This window comes from Chrysochloris asiatica, unplaced genomic scaffold (genome assembly GCF_000296735.1).
Source record: "Chrysochloris asiatica unplaced genomic scaffold, ChrAsi1.0 scaffold00132, whole genome shotgun sequence".
NCBI classification, from domain to species: Eukaryota; Metazoa; Chordata; class Mammalia; order Afrosoricida; family Chrysochloridae; genus Chrysochloris; species Chrysochloris asiatica.
In genome coordinates, this window is record NW_006408650.1 from 7,960,197 (window position 1) to 7,984,818 (window position 24,622).

The window sequence follows — 24,622 nt, forward strand, 5'->3', positions numbered from 1 at the left end:
TGGCTGGTTGGCTGGTTGGCTGGTTGGCTGGCTGGTTGGTTGGTTGGTTGGTTGGTTGGTTGGTTGGTTGGCTGGTTGGCTGGTTGGTTGGTTGGTTGGTTGGCTGGTTGGCTGGTTGGTTGGTTGGTTGGTTGGTGAGTTCTTCCAAACTGCAATAAGAATCTTTCAATGTGTCCCCTCCCACTTCCAGGCTCATCTCACAGAAGCAGTGGACATGTGTACTTTTGAAAATACTTTTAATTTGCAAAAACAGAAAATGCTAGAGACCCAGAGCAGCCCACGTGATGATGAGCCCCCGAGCCTGGCCAGGTCAGGCTCCTCCCTGCTCTGGCTCAGAGAGGCCACAGAGAACTTCCTTATCAGGCCTAAGTAGGAGCTGTTGTTTCTGCTGGGAGGATAAGATTTCTGCCGTGAAAGCAAACACAGTTGCTTCAGAAATCAGCAGGTTTCTCTTCCTGAAACTTCCTTGGGCCAGGAAGGGATAAAGGGACCTCTTCTGCCCACTGGCCAGGACCTTGGCCCTACAGAAACTCCCTGCGGACCTTCCTCTCCACCCCATATATACCCACATGACCTTATATTGCATTAATTTACCTGACTGGGTAGGAGGGAGATAAAGCAGGTGGGGACTTGGTATCTGAGAATGTAAGAAAAGGACCTGGGTTGAGTGGGTGTTACAGAGAGGTAGAGCTTGGGTTTAGGGGGACACAGGGTCACTCAGTTCCGCTCCCCACTTGCAGCAGGAACCAGGGGACTGTCTTTGTGTGGATCTTGGTCTAGTAGAAGTACAACAAATGCTGGGAAAGTGACCTGTGGAGTTGCCTACTGCCAAGGGTTTGGGACAAGAAGCAAACCTGTTTCCTAGCTCTGAGAGTAGGTGTCTAGTTAGGGGATCAGGTAGAAAGGTGGATAAGATTTGGGGTTCAGGGAAGAGGAATTTCCCTGGGATCTGAAGTTCAAAGAAGAAGTACCAAATGTTCCCAGGTGTCCCCATGTGCTTGTATGCTGGAGGAAGAAACCAAACTTCAGGGAGGGGGCTAGTAAGGCCAGTAAGTAGACAAAGAGGTCTTAGTCTCTGTGATTACTCTTCCCTCCTCCCTGGGAGCTGGGCCCTTTGTCAGAGCGACATCTCTTCTCTTCCTGAGGCTTCTGGCACCTGCGTGCCATCTTACTGGGGGGAGCTGGAAGAAATCAGAGAGCTGGGGTCCACTCAGCCTCTTTCTAGCTAAAGTCTTAACTGGGTCACTACTGACTCAGCAGAAGGGCAACAGTGCCCCCTGGTGCTAGGCTGGAATATTGCTATTCTTGTGGTCAAGGCCCAGCCATTGAAGAAGGACACCGGATTTTTGCCTCTGTTTTCTGGGAACCCTGGTGCCCCTTTTTTTTGGGTTATTAAGCATGCAACATTAAGTAAAATATAAATAGTTTAACTTCCCTTGATTCAGGAAAGCTACAGTGACTAGGGTAGGAACCAGAGCCCTCCCAGATGCACCCCCTCCCCACTGGCTCAGTCACTGGGGAGGAGACTGGGCCTAGGAGATGGCTGTACTCTGTGGGCCTCTGGAGTCTCTGCCTAGCCTCTTGGCTGTTACATGAAGGAGCAGCAGCTGGAGCGTTTCTTCTGGGACTCCACATAGTCTCGGAGCTGGAAGCTGGGCTCATCAGCCTGCCGCCTGGCTCGATATTTCAGCTCCCTTGAAGAGGAAGAGGTCGTGGTGTCAGCTGGGAGTGAGACGCTCAGTACCCTCCCCACTCCCACCAAATGGACTGCAGATGCAGAACACAGTGGGATCAGGGCTGGCCCTATGCGTTCCCGGATGGTGCCTCCCAGGCTCAGGGCTCACTTGGCAATGGCCAGAAAGGCTAGCTCCACATTCATGCCTGTCTTGGCGCTCGTCTCCATGAAGGGAACCCCGTACTCCTGCCAGGGGGAACAAGTTCTCAGAGCCAGTGACCTCTGGCTGCCTCTGCCCACCCTTCAGCCTTACAGACAGTCACTTACCCTGGCCAGTGTCTCCCCATCCTCCGAACGAATCACCCTTTCGTTGTTCACATCTGCCTGGAAGCCCAGATGGGTCATTCTGGTGAAAGAAGCCTTGCCCCCAAGTGGCCCCTCCTGCCTCAGCTCTCCCAGGAGTAGGCACTGCTTGCTGGTGGCCCATGGGACTTAGATAGATGGGTGAAATGGCTTGGGGGCCAGAGTTTCTGGTTTATTTAGCGTCCTGGTGTGGTGTGGCAAGATAATATGCTGGCCTGCAAGGTCAGTTTGAACTGCAAAGTCAGTGGTTCAAACCCACCAGCCGCTCCTCAGAAACCCTATACAGTGTCATTACACGTCACAACCTACTCAACGGCACTTAACAACAACCACAACTTAGCTTCCAGTCCTGGGATCTCAGCCCTGTCAGGGGGAAGGTGGGTAACTGCTTAGCAAAGGGGGTGGTGACCCAGTCTCAGAGAGGAGACAATTGTCTTAGCCCCCCGACCATGGCCCTACTCACTGTGACCTAATGGGGCTGGGCAGCTAGACACCCTTGACTCTCAGGCAGTGAGCTTTTCCCAAGCAATAAGAGTGATGTGGATTGGGTTGAAGCTTCCAGATAGGTCTGACCTCTGAACTGGAGACTGGCTGTAAAGAGCCCTTAACTGGAAGGATGTCCGGATAACTCACTCAGGGGACTGTGGGACTGGGTAGAGCTGATGCTTGGGCCTAGGAAGAGAAAGGGCAGATGGGCTGACCCTGGAGCCACTCACCTTGTTGCCTAGCAACATAATCACCACATCCCTCTGTGCATACTCGTGAATCTCAGTGAGCCAGGCCTGTGGGAGAGGGTGAGCTGAACCAGGGGAGGCTTGGGACCACTCCCGTTCCTTCCTTCTTCTGCCCTGTTTGATGATCTTGGGCTGGTCCCTGAACATGACACCCTATGTGTTCTCTCATCCACATCCCAAATATTCTCCCACTCTCATTTTGATTTGCAATACACAGCTCCAATTTCATCTTCTTTGGATGACCTTCCTTGATTGCCCAACCCACAAAGACTCCCCCCTCCTCAACCTGATACATTGTAACTCTTAGTTCTGTGGAAGACAGAAGTAGCTCAGAAACGATAGTTCACAAATCGGTTGATTTTCCTGGAGTGCCCCTGTTGAGGATTCTAAGGCTACCTAAGGGCTCAGTGGTCAAAAGTACTATGATTGATGAGTAATGTCTGCTATGACCATGCTGTTGGAGGTGGCAGCCTGGGCGCCATAGATTTGCCAATGTGATTAGTGATGTCTGCCATGAACATGGGGTTGGCAATGGTAACCAGAGTGCCATGAGTTTGCCACAGATTTCTATCTGTCTTGTTCCTCCAGTTGCCTTGTCAACTGCTTGAGGTCAGAGAGCACATGGAGTCTATACGGAGCTGTGCACAGCATAGGAGCTTGCTTTTGTTGAATTATTATCGTCTCTGCTCTCTAAACCCGGTGTGGCGCTAGGACAAGCAATGGACTTGCAAGGTCGGTTTGAACTAAAAGGTCAGCGATTCAAACTCACCACCACTCCTCGGAAATCCTATATGGGGTCGCTACGAGTCGGTGGTACTTCATAACAACAACTCTCTGGTAGTTTGGTTGTGAGGACATAGTCTGAGTCACCTTTTTCTCACTTGGGCTGAATGTATGTGCAGATGTTTGTGGTTGGGCTCTCTCTTTGGTCTCTGTGGGTAATTGTCCAGGGTGGAGCTGGGGACTTTCTGAACACCTTGACATGAAACACAGGGTTATGTAGGTGGCACAGTGGCAAAACGGCCTGCTGGCCTTCCACACCCACATGCCAATCAACTAGCCAGCAGCAGGTGTTATCTGAGTCACAGTTTTGGATTCTCCACCTCCTCCCACTGTCCTACATAGGCCCCACCTGGGCTGCTGATGGATGGGTGGGTCCGGAGCTGAGGGCCGGCAGAACCTACCCGGATGTTGTCAAAGGATGATTTGTTAGTGATGTCATACAGCAGGAGCAGGGCTGGAGGTGGGGAGAGAGAGAGCACAGGGGTTACTTGGAGCAGAAGAATGGATACCACAGGCGAGGCGGACAGAAGAGGGGTACATGAGAACTTACCCTGGGCATCTCGGTAGTAGGCATGGGTAACACTACGGAAGCGCTCCTGCCCTGCCGTGTCCCAGATCTAGGAAGGGATCGAGAAAGGGGTGAGGGAGGCAGGGTGTAAAGACAATATGAGAGTCCTGTGTGGGAAGGTGGGACAGTTTCCTTCTCTATGTTCTCATGGGTGTCTGGGCCTCATTGAGGTTGTCTCCTCCCCGCCCCAGCTGAGGAGCTGGGGCGGGCATCCAACCTTGAGCAGATGAGGTCTGGGAAACTGGGGAGGAGATGAGGGCAGGCTGAGCGTGACTGAAGGCATTTGGAGCCGCCTTTGGTAGAAGAAAGGGTATCTGGAACTACTTTTTCAGCAGTTATCAAACAAAAGTCATTTCCTCTCCTGTGCCCCACAGGAAATTACCCCAGGCTGAGGACCAGGCTGCAAATCATGTGTGGTTCAGAGTGAGGAAGAAGGATGGGGCTCTCCATTCTCCCGCCCCTTCCCAAGCCCCGCCTCACCTGCAGCTTCACCCTCACACCATCCACGGTCACAACCTTGTTCTGAAAGACAGAAGGGCAAAGGCAGAGGTGGGTGGGGAGGCGGGACACTTGGCGATTGAGCTCTGAGGACACCCTACAGAGAAAGCTCCCGTCCTGTTCTGTCTTTGGGCAGGAGCCCCAGAGACATCCTCCATTAGATCACCCATTAGGAGAGTGGCCGAACAGCCTCTGCTGCAGAGCCCTCTCCTTTGGGGGCTCCATTCCGTCTTCCTACAACATGGCAGGACAAGGGGAGAGCCCACTTGGCTCTCCTCAAGACTAAGCAAGCAGCACCAGTGGACACTGATGTCCCTGCCCCTCCCCACGCCTGTCTGCCTCTCCCAGAGCTCAGCCTAATCACTGCAACCTAGCAGCCAGGGGACCTCCGAGGAGAGGAGGCTGGGATCTATCTGCAGGGGCATTCTTCCTTAGGGATGGCAGCCCAGACTTCTGAGGAGCCCCAGGTGCCAGGCTGAGATCTTCCCTCTCCTGGTCCATGTGGGCATGCTGATTTCTAAAGATGGAGTCATCAAGATGATAAGGTGCCCTCTCCCACATTGCCGGTCCAGCTGGGAAACACTGTGAAGCGCTGGTTGGCCTTTGGGGGTCTTGCCAAAGGGACTCCATGGACCAAGCAACTCAGCACTTGGGATGCGTGGGCCCTGCTCTGGGCAGCCCATCCCCCCAGAAGTGGAGGAAAGGAAGACTCATCTCTCATTTCTCAGATGCTATGAGTGGGCAAAGAAGCCCACCCTGGCTGTCTCCTCTAACATGGCTACCTCCATGGTCCCTGGGGGAGCACTCCTAGTGCCCCCAGACAGTGAGACCACAGGAGACCCTGTGGCCTGCAGCCGCCTCACCCTGAAGTCTATGCCGACGGTGGCTAGGAAGGTCCCGGACAGGAAGGCCCCGTCTTTGAATTGGATCAGGAAACAGGTTTTGCCGACGCCTGAGTCTCCCAGAAGCATCACCTAGGAGCAGAGGCAGTTAATGGGGGCTGGGGGGAAGGGGTTGGCGCTTCTGGCCTTCTAGGCAGTGTCCCTTTAGAGAGGGTGTGGAAGCAGGCTGATGGCTCTGAGAGGGACCTGCTTCCCAAAGCCTTCACCTGCCCTTCCATTCCACATGCCTCAGCTCAACTCACCTCTGACCCTCCGATCCTCATTCAATTTCCTGGCAGCCTAAATCAAGGTCTTGGTACTAGCAGGTTCCCAAATGTGCTAGAGGCTGAAGCAAATTATTGGGACTAGACTCTGGTCACATCCTCCCACAGTGTGGCCTCATGGGTGGGCGGGGCCAAACTGCTGGGGAACAGGGATTCTCATCTCATGGAGCATCTGAGGGGGCAGGCACTGGTTTGTACGGACATATTCTAAAATGTCTACTGTTTGGTCAGAGCATTTCTTTGGAAGTTTCTAGTGGCATTTTACGGTTCTGAATGAGGAAAGGTTGAAATTGATACTGAAGTGGAGAGATGTTTAGTCTGAAGTCCTCCCAGCAGAAACGTCCCAGGTCACAGGGCATGGAGGTAGGGGACATCCGTCTCCTTTCTTGTCTAGCCAGTCTTTGCTCACATCCTCTGGGGAACACTTAAGGGTGGTGGAGGGGAGCCTGCTGTCCAGACCTTCCTCAGCTTTGCCAAACAGGGGTGTGGACATAGACTAAAATAATTTTTGAGGGTTTAACTCTGGTAGCGTAGTGGTTACGAATCAGTCTGTGAACCACAAGGTCAGCAGTTTGAAACTACCAGCTGCTCCATGGGAGAATGATGAGGCTTTCTGCTCCCGTAAAGATTTACAGCCTCGGAAACCCTGTACAGGGTCGCTATGAGTCGGAACTGACTCCATGGCACATAACAACAACAACAACAACCTTGACAATATACGTTTCCAGGGTGGCAAAAATGATGTAGAGCTCAGTTACTTATTAAAAGGTTGGTGGTTTGAATCTACTTGGAGGCATCTCAGAAGAAAGGCCTGGTGATCAAATTCCAAAAGGTCACAGCCATTGAAAACCTGATGGAATGCAGAATTACTGGCTGGGGATTGGAGCAGAAGGTATATGAAGGCTTTGGGAAGATTACCTCTCTGTGGTGTGGTTTCTATGTGAGTGAAGGGGTGGGGAGATCATTCTGCCCTCTGGGTTATTGATTGTTGTGGTGTTAAGTGCTATCAAGTCGGTTCCGACCCACAGTGACCCTTTATCCCTATAAAGGAGCTACCGGTGAGCTTGAACCACCAACCTTGCGGTTCAAACGGACCATGCAGTCCAGCGCATTAACCCACAGCACCACACCAGGATTCCAGGTTATGGATCAGGGCCGACGATACTGACATGCACACCAGACTCCCCAACCACTTGAGACTGGGAGGAATGGCTCAGAGGTGGGTACTGCCAGCCTGTGGCCCCATGGTCTCTAATCCAGCCTTGGGTGCTCCCTCCAGGAACCTTCCACACCATTCTAGGCTTAGTCCCCTGGACCAGCCTGGAACTAGGGAATTCAGGAAGAAGGACTCTTCTACAGACACTGCTGACCAGGGGGCCAAGGGCAGGTGCAGATGCAGATGTGGGGTACTCTGAAATTTGCCCTGCTCCTAGGTTCCATGGGGAAGGAAAGAGGGAGGGAGGACAATCACCTGTGTACTTTACAGATCACAACTGCCTTGAACAAATGATCCAGGCTATACCAACCAAACACAAACAGCTGCCCAGCTCACCACCTCCTAAGCAAACAGCCCAGCTGGCTTGTGGGGCAAGGAGGCCAGGCGGTCTCTCCAACCTGGGGCTGGCCATCAGAGCTCCCCTCCCACCAGGCAGCAGGGGCCCATTTCCTGCCTCCAGCTTGCACAGGACGTCTATCTCAACGGCTTAGAGCGGCTGACTTTCCGAGTGGCTTCTAAATGCGGGGGATGGAGGCAGGGCTCTCAGTGAGAGTGACTCCCCCCCCTCCCCCAATGGGGAGGAAACCAGGCCACCGGAAAGAGACAGGTCTCCTTCAAGGTCATGGGGCAGGCAAGAGGACAGACAGCCCCAACTCACCCTCCCACGTTAAAGAGAACGCAGAGCCCTGGGCCACTCTCTCCAAGTTCTCGGCGTGAGCTTTCTCCACACGCACGTTGAGGGAAGTGGAACAGACTAATGTCCACTGCCACCCACCTCCGCCAGCACAGGGCATCTCTACAGAGGGGATGGGCCCCAGAGAGCTGACTTTCAGTTGCACCACCACCATCCCCATCCCAGGTGAGGGGAGTTGTGACAATGTCTCAGCTCCTTCTCCGACTCTAAGTCTCTAAACATTCCCAGGTGGGCCTACTTCCTTCTGACAACCAGTGACTGGAGGGGGTGAAAGGGAAGGGGTAGGACTTGGGCATGGCTGGGGGACCAGGTTGCTGTTGTTAAGTGCCATTTAGTCCATTACGATCCATAGCGACTCTGTATAGGGTTTCCAAAGAGCGGCTGGTGATCTTGAACCGCTGACTTTGCGATTCAAACGGACTTTTCAGTCCAGCACATTAACCTCTAGTGCCTCTGGAGAACTCCGGGGACCAGGCTAGGGCTTTGAGAAGGGAGGTCAGATTCCCACCCCGGAGTTTAGCTATGAAAAGGCCGCTCACAGCAAGTTGCGCGCCGCAAGGGGGCGTCCTCGACGAGTCTCCAGGAAGCCCCTTTTCCGCACTTTGGTGCCTCTGTCTTATAGCGCAGCTATGAGCGGAACTGCAACGGTGTTTTTTTTTTTTTTTTTGTATTTGGAAAGTATGGGGTTTGGAGAGATGTTGAGGCTTCCTACTTGATTCAGTCTCATAGGGTTATGTTGTCTGTAATCTTTACGGTGTGGTGCTGTAGGATAAGCACCGGACTGCTAACCTCAAGGTCGGTTATTCAAACCCACCAGCCACTATGAGTGAGAACTGACTTGAGGATTCACAACAACAACAATCTTTGCGGAAGCCGCTTTGAACTATCAACCTTTCAGCAGCCGAGCTCTAACTTTGTGCACCGCCAGTACTCCTTGGCTGAAGAGTCAAAACCAGACCAAACCGAACCAAACCAAACTGCTGTCCATTCAGACTCAGAGCGATCCTATAGGATTTAGTAAAACTGTCTCTGGGACTGTAATCCTTAGGGAAGCAAACTGCTGCATCTTTCTCCCCTGGACCGACTAGTGGGTTCCAACTGCTGACCTTTCAATTACCGACTGAGCATTTAAGTCACTGTACCACCAGGGCTTGAGGTCTGCAGATGGGAAGTCTTTCATTCACTCCTTCCTATCTTCCTCCCTCTACTCCTCCAAGCCAGCACCATCCCTAGAGGTTGGGGTGCACCCAGGGGCTGACTCTTAAGCCCTCCCTTCCTACTCTGGGATACCCAGTTGGCTGCCCTGTGGCCAGCTGAGTCCACTGCGGACGCAGCCAGAAAGGGCTGGGCTGGGAGGGCCGGGGTCTCAGGGACAAGGACGTGGGGAGGGGCGCCCCTCGGAGCCAGTATTGAGTCCCCAGCCGCTCCCCAGGCGCTCCGCCACCCACCTTGCCCGTGAGATCGTAGCTCGGACTGCAGGGCGGGGAGCCCTCAGGGGCTTCGCCATCCCGGGTGGCCGCGGCGCCAGGCGTGCCCGGCATGTCCCTGGACGAGAGGGGAGCTGGGGCGTGCGACGGACTGACAGAGTGCAGAGATGGCCCCGCCCTGGGCTCCGCCCACTCCCTCTTCCCCTCCCCTGGCGGGTCCAGACCCCGCAGACTCCTCCCCACCATCCACCCTCGACTACACCCTCTCCCGCGGAGGGCACCCTGGGCTCAGAGCTCAGCAAGGAATGGACCAAATCCAGTCCCAGGCACACCCCCACCAGGTCACCACCCACTATGGAGCGGACCCTGAAAACCCCGCCCCTGTGGTGGGCATTGGGGGTGGGGGAGGTCTGGACACTGACTCCGGGGTTCCGCCTGCTACCTCCCAGTATGGCCAGTAAGTGGCGCCGGAGCCACAGCCAGCAGGCAACCAACAGGTGACCCCTTGGGACGCCTGTGGGCATCTACAAACTGGTACCAGGTGCTGTCTGAGGATAGCGCTCAAAAGTCTTCGCTTGCGCACCCAGGCCCGCGCTCATCTGAATATATTTGCCCACTGATGCTCACCTGGCGCGCATTTGCATCGTTTCCCCGGCCATAGTTGGTGCTCTGAAGACCTCAAAGGTATCAGTTTGAAGACTAAGGTGCCTCTGACTCAAGCCATGGTATTTTCAATAGCCTCGTATGCATGTGAATGTTGGACAGTGAATAAGGAAGACCTTAGAAGAATTTATACATTTGCCTTACGGTGTTGGAGAAGAATATTGAAATTATCATGGACTGTCAGAAGAACAAATCTGTGTTGGAAGAATACAGCCAGAATGCTCCTTAGAAGCATGGATAGTGAGACTTCATCTCTCATATTTTGGATGTATTATCAGGAGGGACCATTTCCTGGAGGACATCATACTAGGTAAAATGGAGGGTCAGTGAAAAAGAGGAAGACCCCCTACAAGATGGATTGGCATGGTGGCAGCAGCAATGGGCTGAAACGTAACAGCAGTTGTGAGGATGGCCCAGGACCAGGCAGTGTTTCATTCTGTTGTGTATAAGGTTGCTATGATCATAGCCAACACCAAGGCACCTAACAACAACAAGAGGGTACTTGGACTTTGTCCCTTTAGTACTATCCCTTCTCATTTCCCTCTGACATGCTGGGTTGTGCCCAGAACATCCCACACCCACCTCCCAATCCCAAAGACAGCAAGGGCCTTTCTCAAGAGCAGCCCTCCACACTGGCTCCCTCTGAGTGGGCTGAAAATGTCAGTTTAGTTTTGAATGATCCAGGACATTCCAAGAAACCCTAAACTTCAGGGCAAGAAGAATTGGTGGCAAGTGTCCCCATAGCGGGGCTCAGGAACTTCTTGATGGGCTTGGGGCAGCCATTCAATTACTCCTACTCCTAGCTCACAGCACTCTGTACAAATGAATTCAGGTTACAAAGGGGCAGGGTGGGCGCATCACAAAGGGGTTTGTGGGAAGCGGAGGGGGGGCAGGGGAGACCCCTGTACCTCTTTACTTAGGTTTTGGGGATGAGAGATAAGGGGTGGACATGGATTATGGGTGACAATAGGCCTTGTAAGGAGTTCTGGTGGCACAGTGGTTAAAGCACTCAGCTGCTCCACAGAAGAAAGACCGGGCAGTCTACTTCAGTGGTAAAGATTTACAGCCTAGAAAACCCTGGGGGGCAGTTCTACTCTAAGTCAGAATCATCCTGATGGCATTAGGTTTGGTTTCTTAGTTTGTAGGCCTTGTGGAGACTGACTGTGTGTATAAGCAGACTCTAGGCCTGTCATCTTCGGCATCTGTTGGAGCTATTTTCTGGCAGCTGGAGAAGGGTCCAGAACAGGGACAGAGTGACCTATGGAGAGCAAGGAGTTTGGGTCACCACTTCTGGGGGTGGCCTGTCGTGTCCTTCCCTCCCTGTCTGTGTGAACAGACTCCACAGTGAAGCAGCCACAGAGAGAAGCAGCTGTACCAGCCTCTCAGATGTGCCATGTGGGCTACTGTTTGGTGCTAGAGAGCTCTGGATGTAAATAATGCCCAGATCCACTCCTGGGCACCAGTGTGTGTGTGTGTGTGGGGGCTCAGGCAGGCACCCTGCAAGAGGGTAATGGTATAGGAGGAGGGAGAGCAGGATATGGCATGCCCCTCGCTCAGTGCCCCCTGTGAACCAGGCCCCCAGGCAGCTGACAACTGTGTTGATGTTGTTGGCTCCACCAAAACTTTCTTTGTTCTGTGCTAGGTTCAGGATGGGGATGATCAAACATCAATGTGGGTGTTCCAGAAATAATGGAGGACATGAAACCACTCTTGCTGCCTTGTTGTGCTGTAGCTTGGATGGACCAATCTGATGGAAGGAAGATGCCAATATGGTGGCCAGGCACTGTGATGAGACCCTTCGGTGTGTTCAAGGCACTTTTGAGTGTGTCAGGAGGGGCGCTGGGTCAGGAGTGCTCACACTTAGGCTGTGCAGGGAGGCAGGCCTGCCCCAAGGAAGTGTAGCTCACCAAGAGACCAGGGTGCTGGTCAGTAGAGGGCACGACCTCCGGGAAATCCAGGCTTGTTAGCCTTCATTCCAATGCAGTATGTCCTACATCTCTCTGCAAATACATGCCCACCTCACCACACACACACAGACCTCACCTCCCAACACACAAACACACACCTACCTCATTTCCTGCCACACACATGTGTGCATCAAATCACACTGCAAATACACATAAGCTCACAACACACACATACTACACACACACACACACAGATCTCACCTAACACATACCTCATGTCTCATCACAAACATACATAACTCATGCTATAGGCATGTATGCACCATACCACACATACATGGAACATCATGTAACATGCATATCATACCACAAATGCCTTAACTCACACACAAACACACACAGACTTTACCTCTCCCCCACACCTCATACCATGTCACACACAAACCTACTTCATATGACAACACACAGTCACTCCTGACACCATTCTACAAACATACACACGCCTGACACCACACGAAATACTTAACTTTGCACCATACCACAAACATGTATACATCATACCACAAACACACACTTCATATACCACAAAATGCAATGCTTACACCAGCTCCAAACACACCCATCTCAAATTATCCCTTAACACACACCTCATTTCATCCCAAACACACAGGCAAGTCTCACCACATCAAAATCATACCATAAGACCGTACATCATACCATAGCATACATGCTCCTCAAATGACCCCCACAGTTTACTCATGCCCAAATGCACATTGTTGTTGTTGTGAAGTGCCATCGAGTCAATTCTGACCCATAGCAACCCTGTATAGGCTTTCCAAGGAGCAGCTGGTGAGCTTGAACCACTGACCTTGCAGTTCAAATGACTTTGCAGTCTGATGCATTAGCCCACAGCGCCACACCAGGACTCCCCAATGTCTAAATAAAACACCTCTTAGTTGGTCTCTAACGCCTCTCCTCAATCTGTGTTGGAAGAAATACAGCCAGAATGCTCCTTAGAATCTAGGAGGGACAGACTTCTTCTCCACTATTTTGGGCATATTATCAGGAGGGACCAGTCTCTGAAGAAGGACAACAATCTTGGTAAAGTGGAGGGTCAGCGTAAAAGAGGAAGATGCCCAACGAGATGATTGGCACAGTGGCAGCAGCAATGGGCTCAAGTGTAGCAGCTGTTGTGAGGTTGGTGCAGGACTGGGCAGTGTTTCACTCTGGTGTGCATAAGGTCACTCTGAGTCGGTACTGACTCTATGGTACCTAGCAACAAGAGCCCTCATCATTTCCCAGTACACACCTCACAGACATTCAAAATAAACATCCACCCTAATTACCCCCCAACACATATGTCTGCCTTGCTGCACAAATCACCTCCCTCCCCATGCACACCCCTCACTCATATCAGGTGGTGAGTGCCAGATGGAAATCCCTTGGGCATTCCTTGTGTGCCACTGAGGAGGCCCAGGAAGGCCTTCATGGCAACCAGGCATTACCGGAAGGGCATTCCAGGGAGACGGAACAAAATCCCAGAGCTTGGGAAGAGCACACAGCCTGTGCGGCCAGGGTTGGGATAGGGAGGGGTGAACAGGCCAGAGCTGCAGGGATGAGGCTCAAATTTCTCAAAATAGAGCGCATGGACCACCTGCATGCATTACAGGCCTTGGGGTGCATGTCAAAGTGCAGATTCTGGGCCCCCAGCCCAGTTCTATGGAATCGGCATTTCTGTGGGTGGGTGCAGGAATCTACATTTCGGATTAGCTTCTCCCTGGAGATTTTTATGCTCACTGAACAAGTATTTGAAGACCACTGATCTAAATGGTACAAGATCTTGATTTGCAGACGAGGTGATGGATTTAGATTTTATTTGGTAGGTAACAGTAATCAAGACACCTGGTGTGGAGCTGTAGGATAAGCACTGGACTGCTGACCACAAGGCTGGTGGTCCAAACCAATCAGCCACCCTTTGGAAATCCTATACATGGCTGCTGTGAGTTAGAACCGACTCAACGACACTTAACAACGACAGCAAAATGAGCAGAGTGAGGTTTAAGGTGGGAGGTGAACAGAGTGAGGCTTTAAGAAGATGCATTTTGCAAAAGTACCTAGGCACCACTGAAGAGTTTGGGGAAACTGAGGCAAGAAGTTACAAGGAGGTCCTAAGCTGGCATGGAAGAGGGGCTGACAGGAAGACTACCCCATGTGCTGGCTTCCCAGTAAACCCAGCAGCAGGACTTGAAGCCAGGCTGATGGAGGAGTTGGAGAAGACCTTGATTTGAGAGGCATTTACACAGGACCTGGGCAGGTTCCACTCCCAGAAAGCAAAGGCCTGGTAGTTTCTGGGGTGCGGGATGCTGGAGAGGTCAGCCACCTTGCTCCCCTTGGTCTCCTCTCAAGTGGGAGAACAAGGGCTCCATCATGCTAGTCCAGGCAGCGCTCAACCTTCGTGTCCCTCATGGGTGCCCTTGTGTTCCTCGCTGGGATGCAGGAGGCAAGTCCATCGTCTGAGTGCCCCTCTCTCCCAACTGTATGGCATTGCTGCAACCCAGCCCTGTGAGTGGCTTAGAAGGTTCTATGTCTGCTTGGCCTCAGAGGCTGACCTCACAAACACCGTGCTGCCCGAGATGACGTTTGCTCTTCCCCGTCTCTGGATGGTGGGATTCTGGAGAACTTCCAGGAGGTGAGGGTCACTGAGAGCATGGAGGGGTTGGAGGATGCCTGGTGGAGGGAGAACTCCTTGACCCTCAAAGGGGCCCTGATCAGAGGAGGTTCAGGAAGTTTTCTTCATCATAATTGCCCAGCTGTGCCCAGGGAGAGGCAGAACGCTACTAACGGAACTTGAACCCTTGGCCTGGCAGCTTCCCAAGACCCATGTGGCAAAGCTGAATTTGAAGTGGGCTTAAAATTGTCTGCTATCCCCTTGCCCCTCCAGATTCCCTGTGCCCTGGAAGGCTGATCTGAGCTTCTATATCAAACTTTTTGAAGTGAGATGGAGGATTTATCCCCCTGGCTACTTCCCTAGGGGATACTGTGGGTTGCTGTATCCCTCCTCTGAAGGTGGCAGTTCCTGCCACAGCCCTCTTTGTCCCTGGGTTCTGGTGATAATTTTCTTCCCTCCACCTTTAGGCTGGGGTAGAATCCTGCATGTTCCTATGGTTTCCCAACACCATGCCTACACCTTGGGAAATGGTCTTATCAGACTTCCTTGGTTGACCTCATGGAAGTGTCCACTTGCTTTCTGCCAGAACCCAGACAGATACACACCAGGGCCCAGAGCCAGGTCCAGGGCTATCAAGGCCAGCAGTAACTTACTGTGAATCCGATGCCCACAGTGGCTGAGAAGGAGCCCGGGATGAACTTGCCCTGGTCAAACTGAACCAGTAGAGATGTCTTCCCAACACCACTGTCGCCCACCAAGATGGTCTGAAATGGCAGCAGAAGAGAAGGGCTCAGGGTTACTGCTGGACATAGGTTTCTGAGACATGTAGTTGTGGGGGTTTTCTAAGTACACGCAAACACACACATACCAAATTCTTGCTTTTCTGTTGCATTCATGGAAGGCACAGAGCAAAACTTGTCCCAACCTAAGTCAACAAACACCTGTGATAACCATGAAAATGTGGTTCACAGACTTTCAATGCAAGAAAACCCAACCAGTTGCCTCTTTGAATGGATTCTAGCTCCTGGTGCTCCCGTGTGTGTCAGAGTGGAATTGCACTCCATAGGACTTGAAAGGCCTTATCGGAAGTACACTGTCAAGCTTTTCTGTTTGAGGTGCCTCTGGGTGGATTTGAACCACCAACCTTTCTGTGAATAGCTATTAACAGGAATTCTAAGGCAGGCCTGTTCCTGGAGGTGTGAAACTCTTCTAAGAGCAGATATTGACAAGAGGACTCCTTGGTGATCTTCCAGAACTTTTCATAGACTGCACAGTGTTATAGGTTGCTCCTGCTCAGACTAACTCTCCTTTTTCCTTCCTTCTGTGTTTGACTGTTCCCTGGCCTCTCCTGGCTCCTATCCCATTTCTTCTCACAGGTGTTTCCCCAATAAAATCCTTCTACATTTAATCCCCTTGTGGTATCTGCTTCTTGGAAGACCTATACTAATGCTGTGTCCATGGGTCTATAAAAATGTCTAAGAATAAAACAGAAGCTGATGTCTGGGTATGTGCTTTGGGAAGTGTTCCCACATGGACTAAATTTCAAAGAGAAACAGAAAAAGGTGGGGAAAGTCCAGTTTGCTTCAGAGGTCTGCAGTGGGAAGAAGTAAGAGAAAAATGAGTCTGGGAGCCCAGGTGAAACATTTAAAAGAAAATTATAAACAACAGAGAGAAAATATATGTGCACCCAGAGGCTGGTACACATGACTGAATGAGTTAATGCATGACTTAGTATCACAGTGGCCAGTAGACACTTTCCGAAGGCAAACCTTAAGGGTTAGTAGTTAGAAGTGCAGCATTTAGTCCGACTTGCAAAAATATAAAGACATAAATGAAAACTTAAAAGCATAAATTTTAACAGGACTTCCTTGGATCAGATACATGAACCTCAGTTCTCAAATGTTATTGATGGATCTGCCTAAATACATGACCTTAAATACATAAAAAGAAGACCTGGTAATGCAGCTTGGCTGTTGACCAAGACGTTGGTTGTTCAAACCCACCCACCAACCTCTTCATAGGAGAAAGACCTGGACAATCTGTTCCTGTAAAGAAGTCAGCCTAGAAAACCCTCTGGAGCAGTCCTACTCTGTCACATGGTGTCACTATGGGTCAAAACCAAACTTGATAGCATTCAGCAATGACAGATACCCATGGAATTTCTCTCTCTACTCAACAGCTGCTGGAATTTTCCTGATGCTTCTCCACATTGGCTTCAAAATTCGCTGATTGGAGAAGCCAAATGTCCATTTCAGGTCTAGAATTTTCACTGTATACTTTCTCTTCCAGAGCATGAATGATGATGTTAACTAGCCACAGTGCTAACAAAAACCTCTGTGTCAACCTTGCCAGCAGTTACACAAGTGTCTGTACATTCTCTTCTGAAGTCACATTGCTATGTGTCTATGCCTCATCCATTTCCAAAAGGGATTTGAGGTGGCTAAAGACCAGACCCACATATACAACAGAACAGTGAAAGAAACAAACAGAAGTGTGTGTGTCTGCAAATCTTCCACCTTGGTAATGCATTTGTACATTGCTTTTGTACATTTTATTCTAGACATCCTGGCAGTCAAAACAAACTTGGAAACAAGAAAGCCTGTGGTACCTATTAACTGACAAAGAAAACCTGAGCATTTTCAGTCCATGAGGATGTTTTCCTGGCATTTAGTTTTAAGAGAAAATTGTGGATTCTTTTGTCATTATTATGGTAAATATGTATGTAATGAGACATTTTCTGGTTCACTATTTTTCTATCTGTACAACTCAGTCATATGAATCATATTTATCTTGTTCTTCAGCCACCACTGCTGTTTCTAGAAACTTCTATCATCCTTAACAGAAACCTGGTGACCCCTTCCTCTCTCCTCTGCCTTCAGTAACCACTGATAAGTTTAGATCTCTCTATAACATTGTGGTATTCTGGAACACTTAATTGTGCTCATGAGGAATCTGTACCTGGACCAAGAGGCAGTTGTTCGAACAGAACAGGGGAACACTGAATGATTTAAAGGTAAGAAAGGTGTGCAACAAGGTTGTATTCTTTCACCATGCTTATTCAACCTATATGCTGAGCAAATAATCCGAGAAGCTGGCTTATATGAAGGAAAACATGGCATCAGGATTGGAGGAAGACTCATTAACAACCTGTGATAGGCAGATGATACAACCTTGCTTGCTGAAAGTGAAGAAGACTTAAACCATTTACTGATGAGCACAGCCTTCAGTTTGGATTACATCTCAATGTAAAGAAAACAAAAACCCTCACCACTGGACCAATAAACAATATTCTTATCAATGGAGAAAAGATTGAAGTTGTCAAGGACTTCATTCTTCTTGGATCAACTATCAATGCTCACAGAAGCAGCAGTCAAGTAATCAAACGATGTATTGCAATAGGCAAATCTGCTACACAAGACCTTTTTAAAGTGTTGCAGAGCAAAGATGTCAGCTTGAGGACTAAGGTGCACCTGACCCAAGCCATGGTATTTTCAATAACGTCATATGTCTGTAAAAGCTGGACAGTGAATAAGGAAGGCCATAGAATAATTGATGCTTTTGAGTTATGATGCTTGAGGAGAATACTAAAAGTGCCATAGGCTGCCAAAAGAACCAATAGATCTGTTTTAGAAGAAGTGCAGCCAGAGTGCTCTTTAGAGGCTAGGATGGCCAAACTTCGTCTCTCATACTTTGGACATATTGTCAGGAGGGACCAGTCGCTGGAGAAAGATATCATGTTTGGTAAGGTGGAGGAAAAAGAGGAAGACCCCCCCCCAGCGAGATGGATTGGCCAAGTGGCAGCATCGATGGACTCAAGTGTGGCAACAGTAGTGAGGTTGGCCCAGGATTGGGCGGTGTTTCGTTCTGCTGTGCATAAGGTCACTATGAGTCAGTACCCACTCGATGACACCTAACAACAACAAACATTTGCCTATTCCAGATATTTCATCTTGTTATGTGGATTCTTATACAAGGAATCCTGAATAGCAAACGGGCAGTTGTGATTTTGCAGAAGAGGCAAAGCGTTTCTGATAGCTGTTGGTATCGACCCTTGATAAAAGCAAGGCCTAACAGCTGAGCACTAAATCATACTTGAGTGGAGGCTTCTCAGTGGGAGCTGGGCTCATGTAAGTATGCTTCTGACCTGCAACTCCGGCATTCAGGGACAGCATTTAGAAAACCTCGATGAATGGGGTGGTTACAACACTCCTAAAGTGGCTCGGAATGACCTTCTTAACAGGACAGGAAATTCAGATGCTGTACAGAGAAAGATCAATAGATCTGTCTGCAGAGGAAGACAAAATCTTCTGGTTGACAGAAGATTCCAGAAGCAATGTCAAAAAAGAAACGATAGAGGGAAAATATTTGCAACACATATGCCACTGTTCAGAGGCATGTTGATAAATCTCCAATCTTGATTCAAAAAGGATCCTCCCAGTTAGACTGGACCTAGGATCAGAGGGCTCAGTCACAGGTTGGTCTTCTGGAAGCTCAGAGGCTGTTGCTTCCTTGATGCCCATCCCCAAGAAGGAAGAGTTACCCCATGACCCTCAAAACAACTGCCCCTCATCTTCCAGCACTGCCCCTCCTCTGGATTATTCTCTCTGGGAGTCGTTGCTTCCTTGATTGCAGAAGTTGATGTTCTTAGTACTCAGTATAACTTGTCTAGTCCCTTGTGCAGAGGGCATTCTGGAAGGGCAGTGGGGACCAGCAGTGGGGACCAGAGAGGGACCAGGAGGAACCCTCCCTCATCACTGGTCTCATTTTATGACTGGATATGTGTGAAGTGAAAGGCTGGCTTGGCCATATCCTGGAATATTCCCATTTTACCAGCTACTGATTTTCAATGCAAATAACCCTATTGTATACCAGCTTGTTTCAGATAAGGGTGTAAGGAGGGCCATGTCCCCCACGGGGCTCGCTGACTCCTCAAGAAGTCCCAGGGCTTGTGTGACACAAAGCAAAAGTGATTCTAGGTACAAAATGTAACAAGGGCTCAATGACTTTCATAACATCTGAACCTAATCCTGAGGACGTTGCTGGGATCTTGATGAGGGTGGGGAGGCAGGAGAACTGGTAAGGTTGTCAGAAAAGAGGGACTAAGTGAAAGCTGCTACTTTCTTCCGTAAACAGGTATTTTATTACTAAGATGGGATAGGAGGGAGAGAAATGGTAGTTATAATGAGATTGAGTTAGTTTCATCAGGGTGGGGCCCCTAATGCAATCAACAAGTTCCGGGAGGATCCAGGTTAGTGGGACCTCACCTGGTAGGCTGAGCACAGCAATGGGAGTGTCTGGTGTATTCTCTGCAGAGCTGAGAATTGTCCATTAGGCCAGTATTTTTCAACTTGTTCTCTTGGAGCCCCTTTCTTTTTAGTCTAGGTTATGATCCTCATACCCTCATTCCAATCTCTGGTCTAGAATTGGTCCTCTGGCATTCTGACTTTGACCCCAAGCAAAGCACAATCCCTTGAACTTCCTTGACCTCATGGGCTCCCTAGCTATACTCAGAAGTCAAGGTTCTTAGCTTCCTAAGACCCCCCTTCTGGTGGAACTGGGTCACCTTACCCAAACCTTTCCAGCAGGGGAAGAGGATTGGACAAGAACTACCCAGAAATAATGGAGAGTTTGTGTCTGCAAATCCTCACAAGGCAGGGGTGAGGCAGTGAAGTTCTTTCTTTACAGAGAACCCATCACAGTCCCAACAGGGAAGAATTTCTCAAAAGTTTAAGAACCTTATGACTTCTTACATTGCTTGTGGCTTTGAAATTTCACCAGTTCCATCTCCTTCCTCTTTTAGTTTAATTCACCAGTGGGAAGTACAAACAAGAGGAAGTACAAGAGTCAGAGTAAGAGACACAGAAAGGCTGGAAGACTGGGGAGTTGAGCTTGTAGGACGTTCTTGCTGACAGGCTCCACCACGGGGGACCTGTGTGAAGAGAAAATGCACCTGCTGCTGCTAGTCCTCCTCTTCTGGCTTCCAGGTGAGTGGGGGTCCGTTCTACATCCAAGAGACCAGCTTCTCCAGCAAGAAGGTATGGCTGGCAGAGTGGGGAGGGGCCCAGGAGGCAAGTACCCTGCCAAGAAGCTGATCCAGTTTCTAAGTAGTTCCCTCAAGGAACGTTATGAGCTCTGTGTGTTTCATCTACTCACTCATTCAAAGCCTACACTCGCCAAATGAAGAAATATTGAGCATAAACTCAGCATGAGGTGTACTTCTGGATTACCAGGGACTGACATTACCAAGCAGACAGACTGAGTGGCCCCTTGGTGAGGGATACATGAAGGAGCCTGATTGTTCAGGATCGCTGGTGAAAATACCTTCTTCTGCTTTGCTAATGTCTTATGAGCAAGAAGAGACTTGAGGGAAGAGGTGAGGATGTAGTGGGCATTGAAGAAAGGAAAGAGGGAGTTTTCCAAGCAGGGAGGGAGAGGTGATTCTAGGCATTTAGGGCAGAAGTAAGTAATGGAAATTACTGAGGGACCAGAAAAGTCAAGAGGAGGGTTGGTGGGGATAGAGGGAAAAGGAGTAGGTGAGATGAGGACAGAGATAAAGGGCTGAAGTAAGTTCAAATGGATGGATCTAATTTTGATGAAAAAATGAAGATTTCCTTAATTTCTAAGTGTTGGGGCCCAGGACTCAGCCATTACTTTCCTCTCTAGGTAAGCAACTTCTTTATGGACTTCACCTGCTCCCTTGGCTTTACATTTCTATGATGTTGACTCCTAATTTTGTCTACTTAACTTGAACATTCATCTAGACTCCAAAATCTTATATATAACTCTCTTCTCAACATCAACACTAGGCATTCCCAATATGATCTGACCAGATCTCATATCCCCATCTTCTCCTCCAAACCCACTCCCTTGTAGCCTTCCCTATCTCTGTGTTTGGTAATTCCATCTTTCTAGTGGCTCAGGCAAACCTGGGAGGCATCTGTGTCTTTCTCTCATTCCCTTTAACGATCCACTGAGAACATCAGTCAGACTAATGGAGTCCTGGTGTGGCACTGTAGGATAGATACAGGGCTGCTAACTGCAAAGCCAGCAGTTCAAACCCACTAGCCGCTCCTCAGAAACCCAAAACAGGGTTACTATGAGTTGGAACCAACTCGACGGCACTTAACAAGAACAACAACAACAGATAAACAAAGTACAGAGTATCTCTACAACAGAACACTTTTCAACTATGAAAAGAAATGCACTTCTGCTACGCGTTACCACATTGAGAATGTAAGAGCAGCCATTTTGAAAGTATCACTAGTTTGCTTTGTTGTGAAGAGTGAATATAACCAAGCACTACCTCAACTTGTCTTGTTGCTTAAATGTATGTTTTGACTATTCTAAGTTGTTGTTATGTGCCATCGAGTCAGTTCTGACTCATAGTGACCCTGTATAGGGTTTCCGAGGAGCAGCTGGTGGGTTTGAACAGCTGACCTTTTGGTTCGCAGTCCAGTGCTGACCCTAATCATTGGCTCTGCCTAGAGCCTGGTCCCTGTTCTGATAAGGGGTGACCATCTGGACAGACAGGCACCAGGAGAGTTAATCATATCCTCCTTGAGCTGTTTATTGGGATATCATGATCACCTTGTGATTTAGTGTGAATTTTAGAATTCTAGCCCCTCTTGCATGTGGTATATGACTAACTTAATCACGAAATAGTATAAAAAGTGCTTGTAACAAAAGTCAGGGAACACCAAACCAACCTATTCCCTGTGGTTGTTCCTGGACTCAACTTCTTAAAAATAATAAAGGCTTTTCTTTTTCTTTCTTTATCTGGAATGTTTGTTAATTGGATTCAATCATCCCAGGGCATCAGATCCAGAATAGACAAATATATAAAGGCAGAACCCAGATTGGTGGATGGCAGGGTCTGGGGACTCAGAGGGATGGGGAGGGATGGCTTTAGATATGGAACTTCTTTCTGGGGAGATGAAAATGTTCTAGAATTAGACCAAGATTATGACTGCACAGCTTTCTGAAAATGCTGAGAATCACTGAGTTGTATATCAAAAAGTGTGAATCACATCATATGTGTATTATATATTGATTAAAAAACCATAGTGGAGAAGAGGGAGAATTGGAAAACAGTAGCATGCTCAGGGGAAAAGTTTCTGGGTAGCATTTGGCATGTGGGTAGATATGAAGCTGTGGAAGGGGTAGCCACAACAACTTGATTGGCCTTCATAGTTTGCTACTCTTTCGTGTGGTCTAGTTTGATCATCCAGTCCTTTGGTCCTTGGACAGGAGCCCTTTGAACCGAGACCTGGAAGATGAGAAGGTATTAGGCGCTCAGCTCAGGGAAAGTTTTCCAGGCATAGGAACAACACATGCAAGGTTCTGAGGGGGGAATGAGCCTGATCTTGGTAGATTTGAGAAACAGAAAGATCAGCGTGGTTTCCTCATGTTCTTCAGCACAGCCTGGTGTGGCAAGTGGGGCACTAGTAGTATCCCTTTGGGGAAAAATGAATGTGGGCATCTGTGAGTATCTATGAGTGCGTGCGAGTAGGTGACGGTGAGGATGTGTGAGTGTGGGTGCTTGAGATTGGGTGTGTGTGTGTGAGACTGTGGGTGTCTATCTGAGTGAATGTGTATGAGGTTGTGTGAGTGTGGGTGCCTGTGAGTGAGTGTGTTTGAGTGCCTATGAATGTGTGTGAGGATGAGGGTCTGAGAGTGTGAATGTTTGAGAATGAGAGTGTATATGTGAGTATGGGTGTCTGAGTGTGGGTGTCTATGAGTGTGAATGTGGGTGAGTATGGGTGTCTGAGTGAGTGTGAGTGTCTATGGGTGTGTGTGTATGTTCAGGAATGTGTGTGTGAGTGTGGGTGTTTTTGAGTGTATTAATGTGGTGTCTGTGTGTGTATGTGTGTGTCTGAGTGTATGTCTATAAGTGTGAGAGTCTTTATGAGTATGTGGATGTCTATGGGTGTGTGTGAGTGTAGGTGTTTATGAATGTGTGTCCCTATGAATGTAGGCATCTATGTGTGTTGTCTATAAGTGTGATTGAGTCTCTATGAGTGTGTGTGGGTCTGTAGGTGTCTATGAGTGAGTGTGTGTGTGTGGTTTGGAGGGATTCAGGCTGAGGGTAAGGATCTGTCTGCAGCTCATAGTGATGGTAGCTGAGTGTTAAGGAGGACCCAGGTCACCAGTGTAAAACTCGGTGGCATTTCTCCAGCCTCTGGCCACATGTTATGGACTGAATTGTGTCCCCTCAAAACTATGCATTGTGGAGAACAAATAAAATGGTGGATCAGGTGGAAGTGCAGTGAGGAGCTCAGCCAGCAACAACACAGAATACCGGACCAATCAGGTTCAGGGGATGGTGCTAGAACTCTGAACCACATATAAAGGAATATTTAGAAGGTTTGAAGGCTTACAGCTAGGGAAATTTGTAGCAGAAGCAAGATATCCAGTGCTTTCTAATTCAAGACACTCAGCTGCTCCTGGAGCTGCCATCTTGGGTGAGACCAAGTGCGGGAAGGATCAGAGCAGCCACGGACGCCTGACAGAACCAAGGAGATAAAGGTGTGGACATTCTTTTTTTTTTGTATCTGTTCATTCATCTCTCACTGTCTGTGCACCTCTATTTTGGTGACTAGAGGGGGTGCCTGATCGAGTGGACACTGCACCCCCACCCCGGGAGGGTTCTACTATGCATATGCAGAGATCTCCTGGAAATTTAAAGGGACAGTTTCCACTTAAAGCCAAATGGCAATGCAAAATGACCACAGCCAGCTCTGAACTGTTTATTACTAGGAAAAATGCCTGAACAGGGATTGTGGAATGGGACAGGTAGACTAAAAAGGAAATAGGCCAAAAATTAAATCCTGAATTATGTCACAATGACCAACAGTGGCATCTTGAAATTTCTCAGGAAGAAGAGTAAAAAGGGAAGCTCATCTCCTTATCACATCTGCCTGGAGGCAATCAGAAAGCATAAAAAATACCAAAATACACACCCATCTAAGTATTAAGGCCACAAATAACTCCTGAATATTCCAAAGAAACAGAAGCAGATGATCATATCAGCACATGTCCAGAAACAAGATAAAGTGACTGAGACAAATGAGCTGGAGGTAGACCTACACTCCATACTGGAAGGGCAGGTTTTGGAAATGCCTGAGAAGGAATTCAGAAAAATGATTATAAAATATATCAAAACACTTTACAAGGGAGTTGAGAAAAATAAGGAAGAAGTCAAGAAAATGCTACAGGAACAATCAAATAAGATAGAGCATTGGAAACAATTCAAAACCTACAG

At 49.1% G+C, this 24,622-nt stretch overlaps 1 protein-coding gene across 3 annotated transcripts in view; it reads right to left on the reverse strand.

The window, feature by feature from the left end:
* Window positions 1-1,529: 1,529 nt before the first annotated feature.
* Window positions 1,530-24,622, reverse strand: part of RAB37 (RAB37, member RAS oncogene family) — a 65,322-nt gene continuing 42,229 nt past the window's right edge. The window contains exons 1-9 of one of the 3 annotated variants that reach the window (XM_006869600.1): window positions 9,145-9,239; window positions 5,485-5,595; window positions 4,604-4,645; window positions 4,106-4,172; window positions 3,957-4,009; window positions 2,755-2,820; window positions 2,003-2,059; window positions 1,845-1,921; window positions 1,530-1,694 (exon numbers count right to left, since the gene is read on the reverse strand). In XM_006869600.1, the coding sequence (XP_006869662.1) occupies window positions 1,589-1,694; window positions 1,845-1,921; window positions 2,003-2,059; window positions 2,755-2,820; window positions 3,957-4,009; window positions 4,106-4,172; window positions 4,604-4,645; window positions 5,485-5,595; window positions 9,145-9,237 (672 nt within the window). In that variant the 5' untranslated portion in view covers window positions 9,238-9,239 and the 3' untranslated portion in view covers window positions 1,530-1,588. Of the gene's footprint in view, window positions 1,695-1,844; window positions 1,922-2,002; window positions 2,060-2,754; window positions 2,821-3,956; window positions 4,010-4,105; window positions 4,173-4,603; window positions 4,646-5,484; window positions 5,596-9,144; window positions 9,251-15,014; window positions 15,126-24,622 lie in introns of those variants that run through there. The other 2 variants (XM_006869601.1, XM_006869602.1) reach the window with 2 other exon arrangements.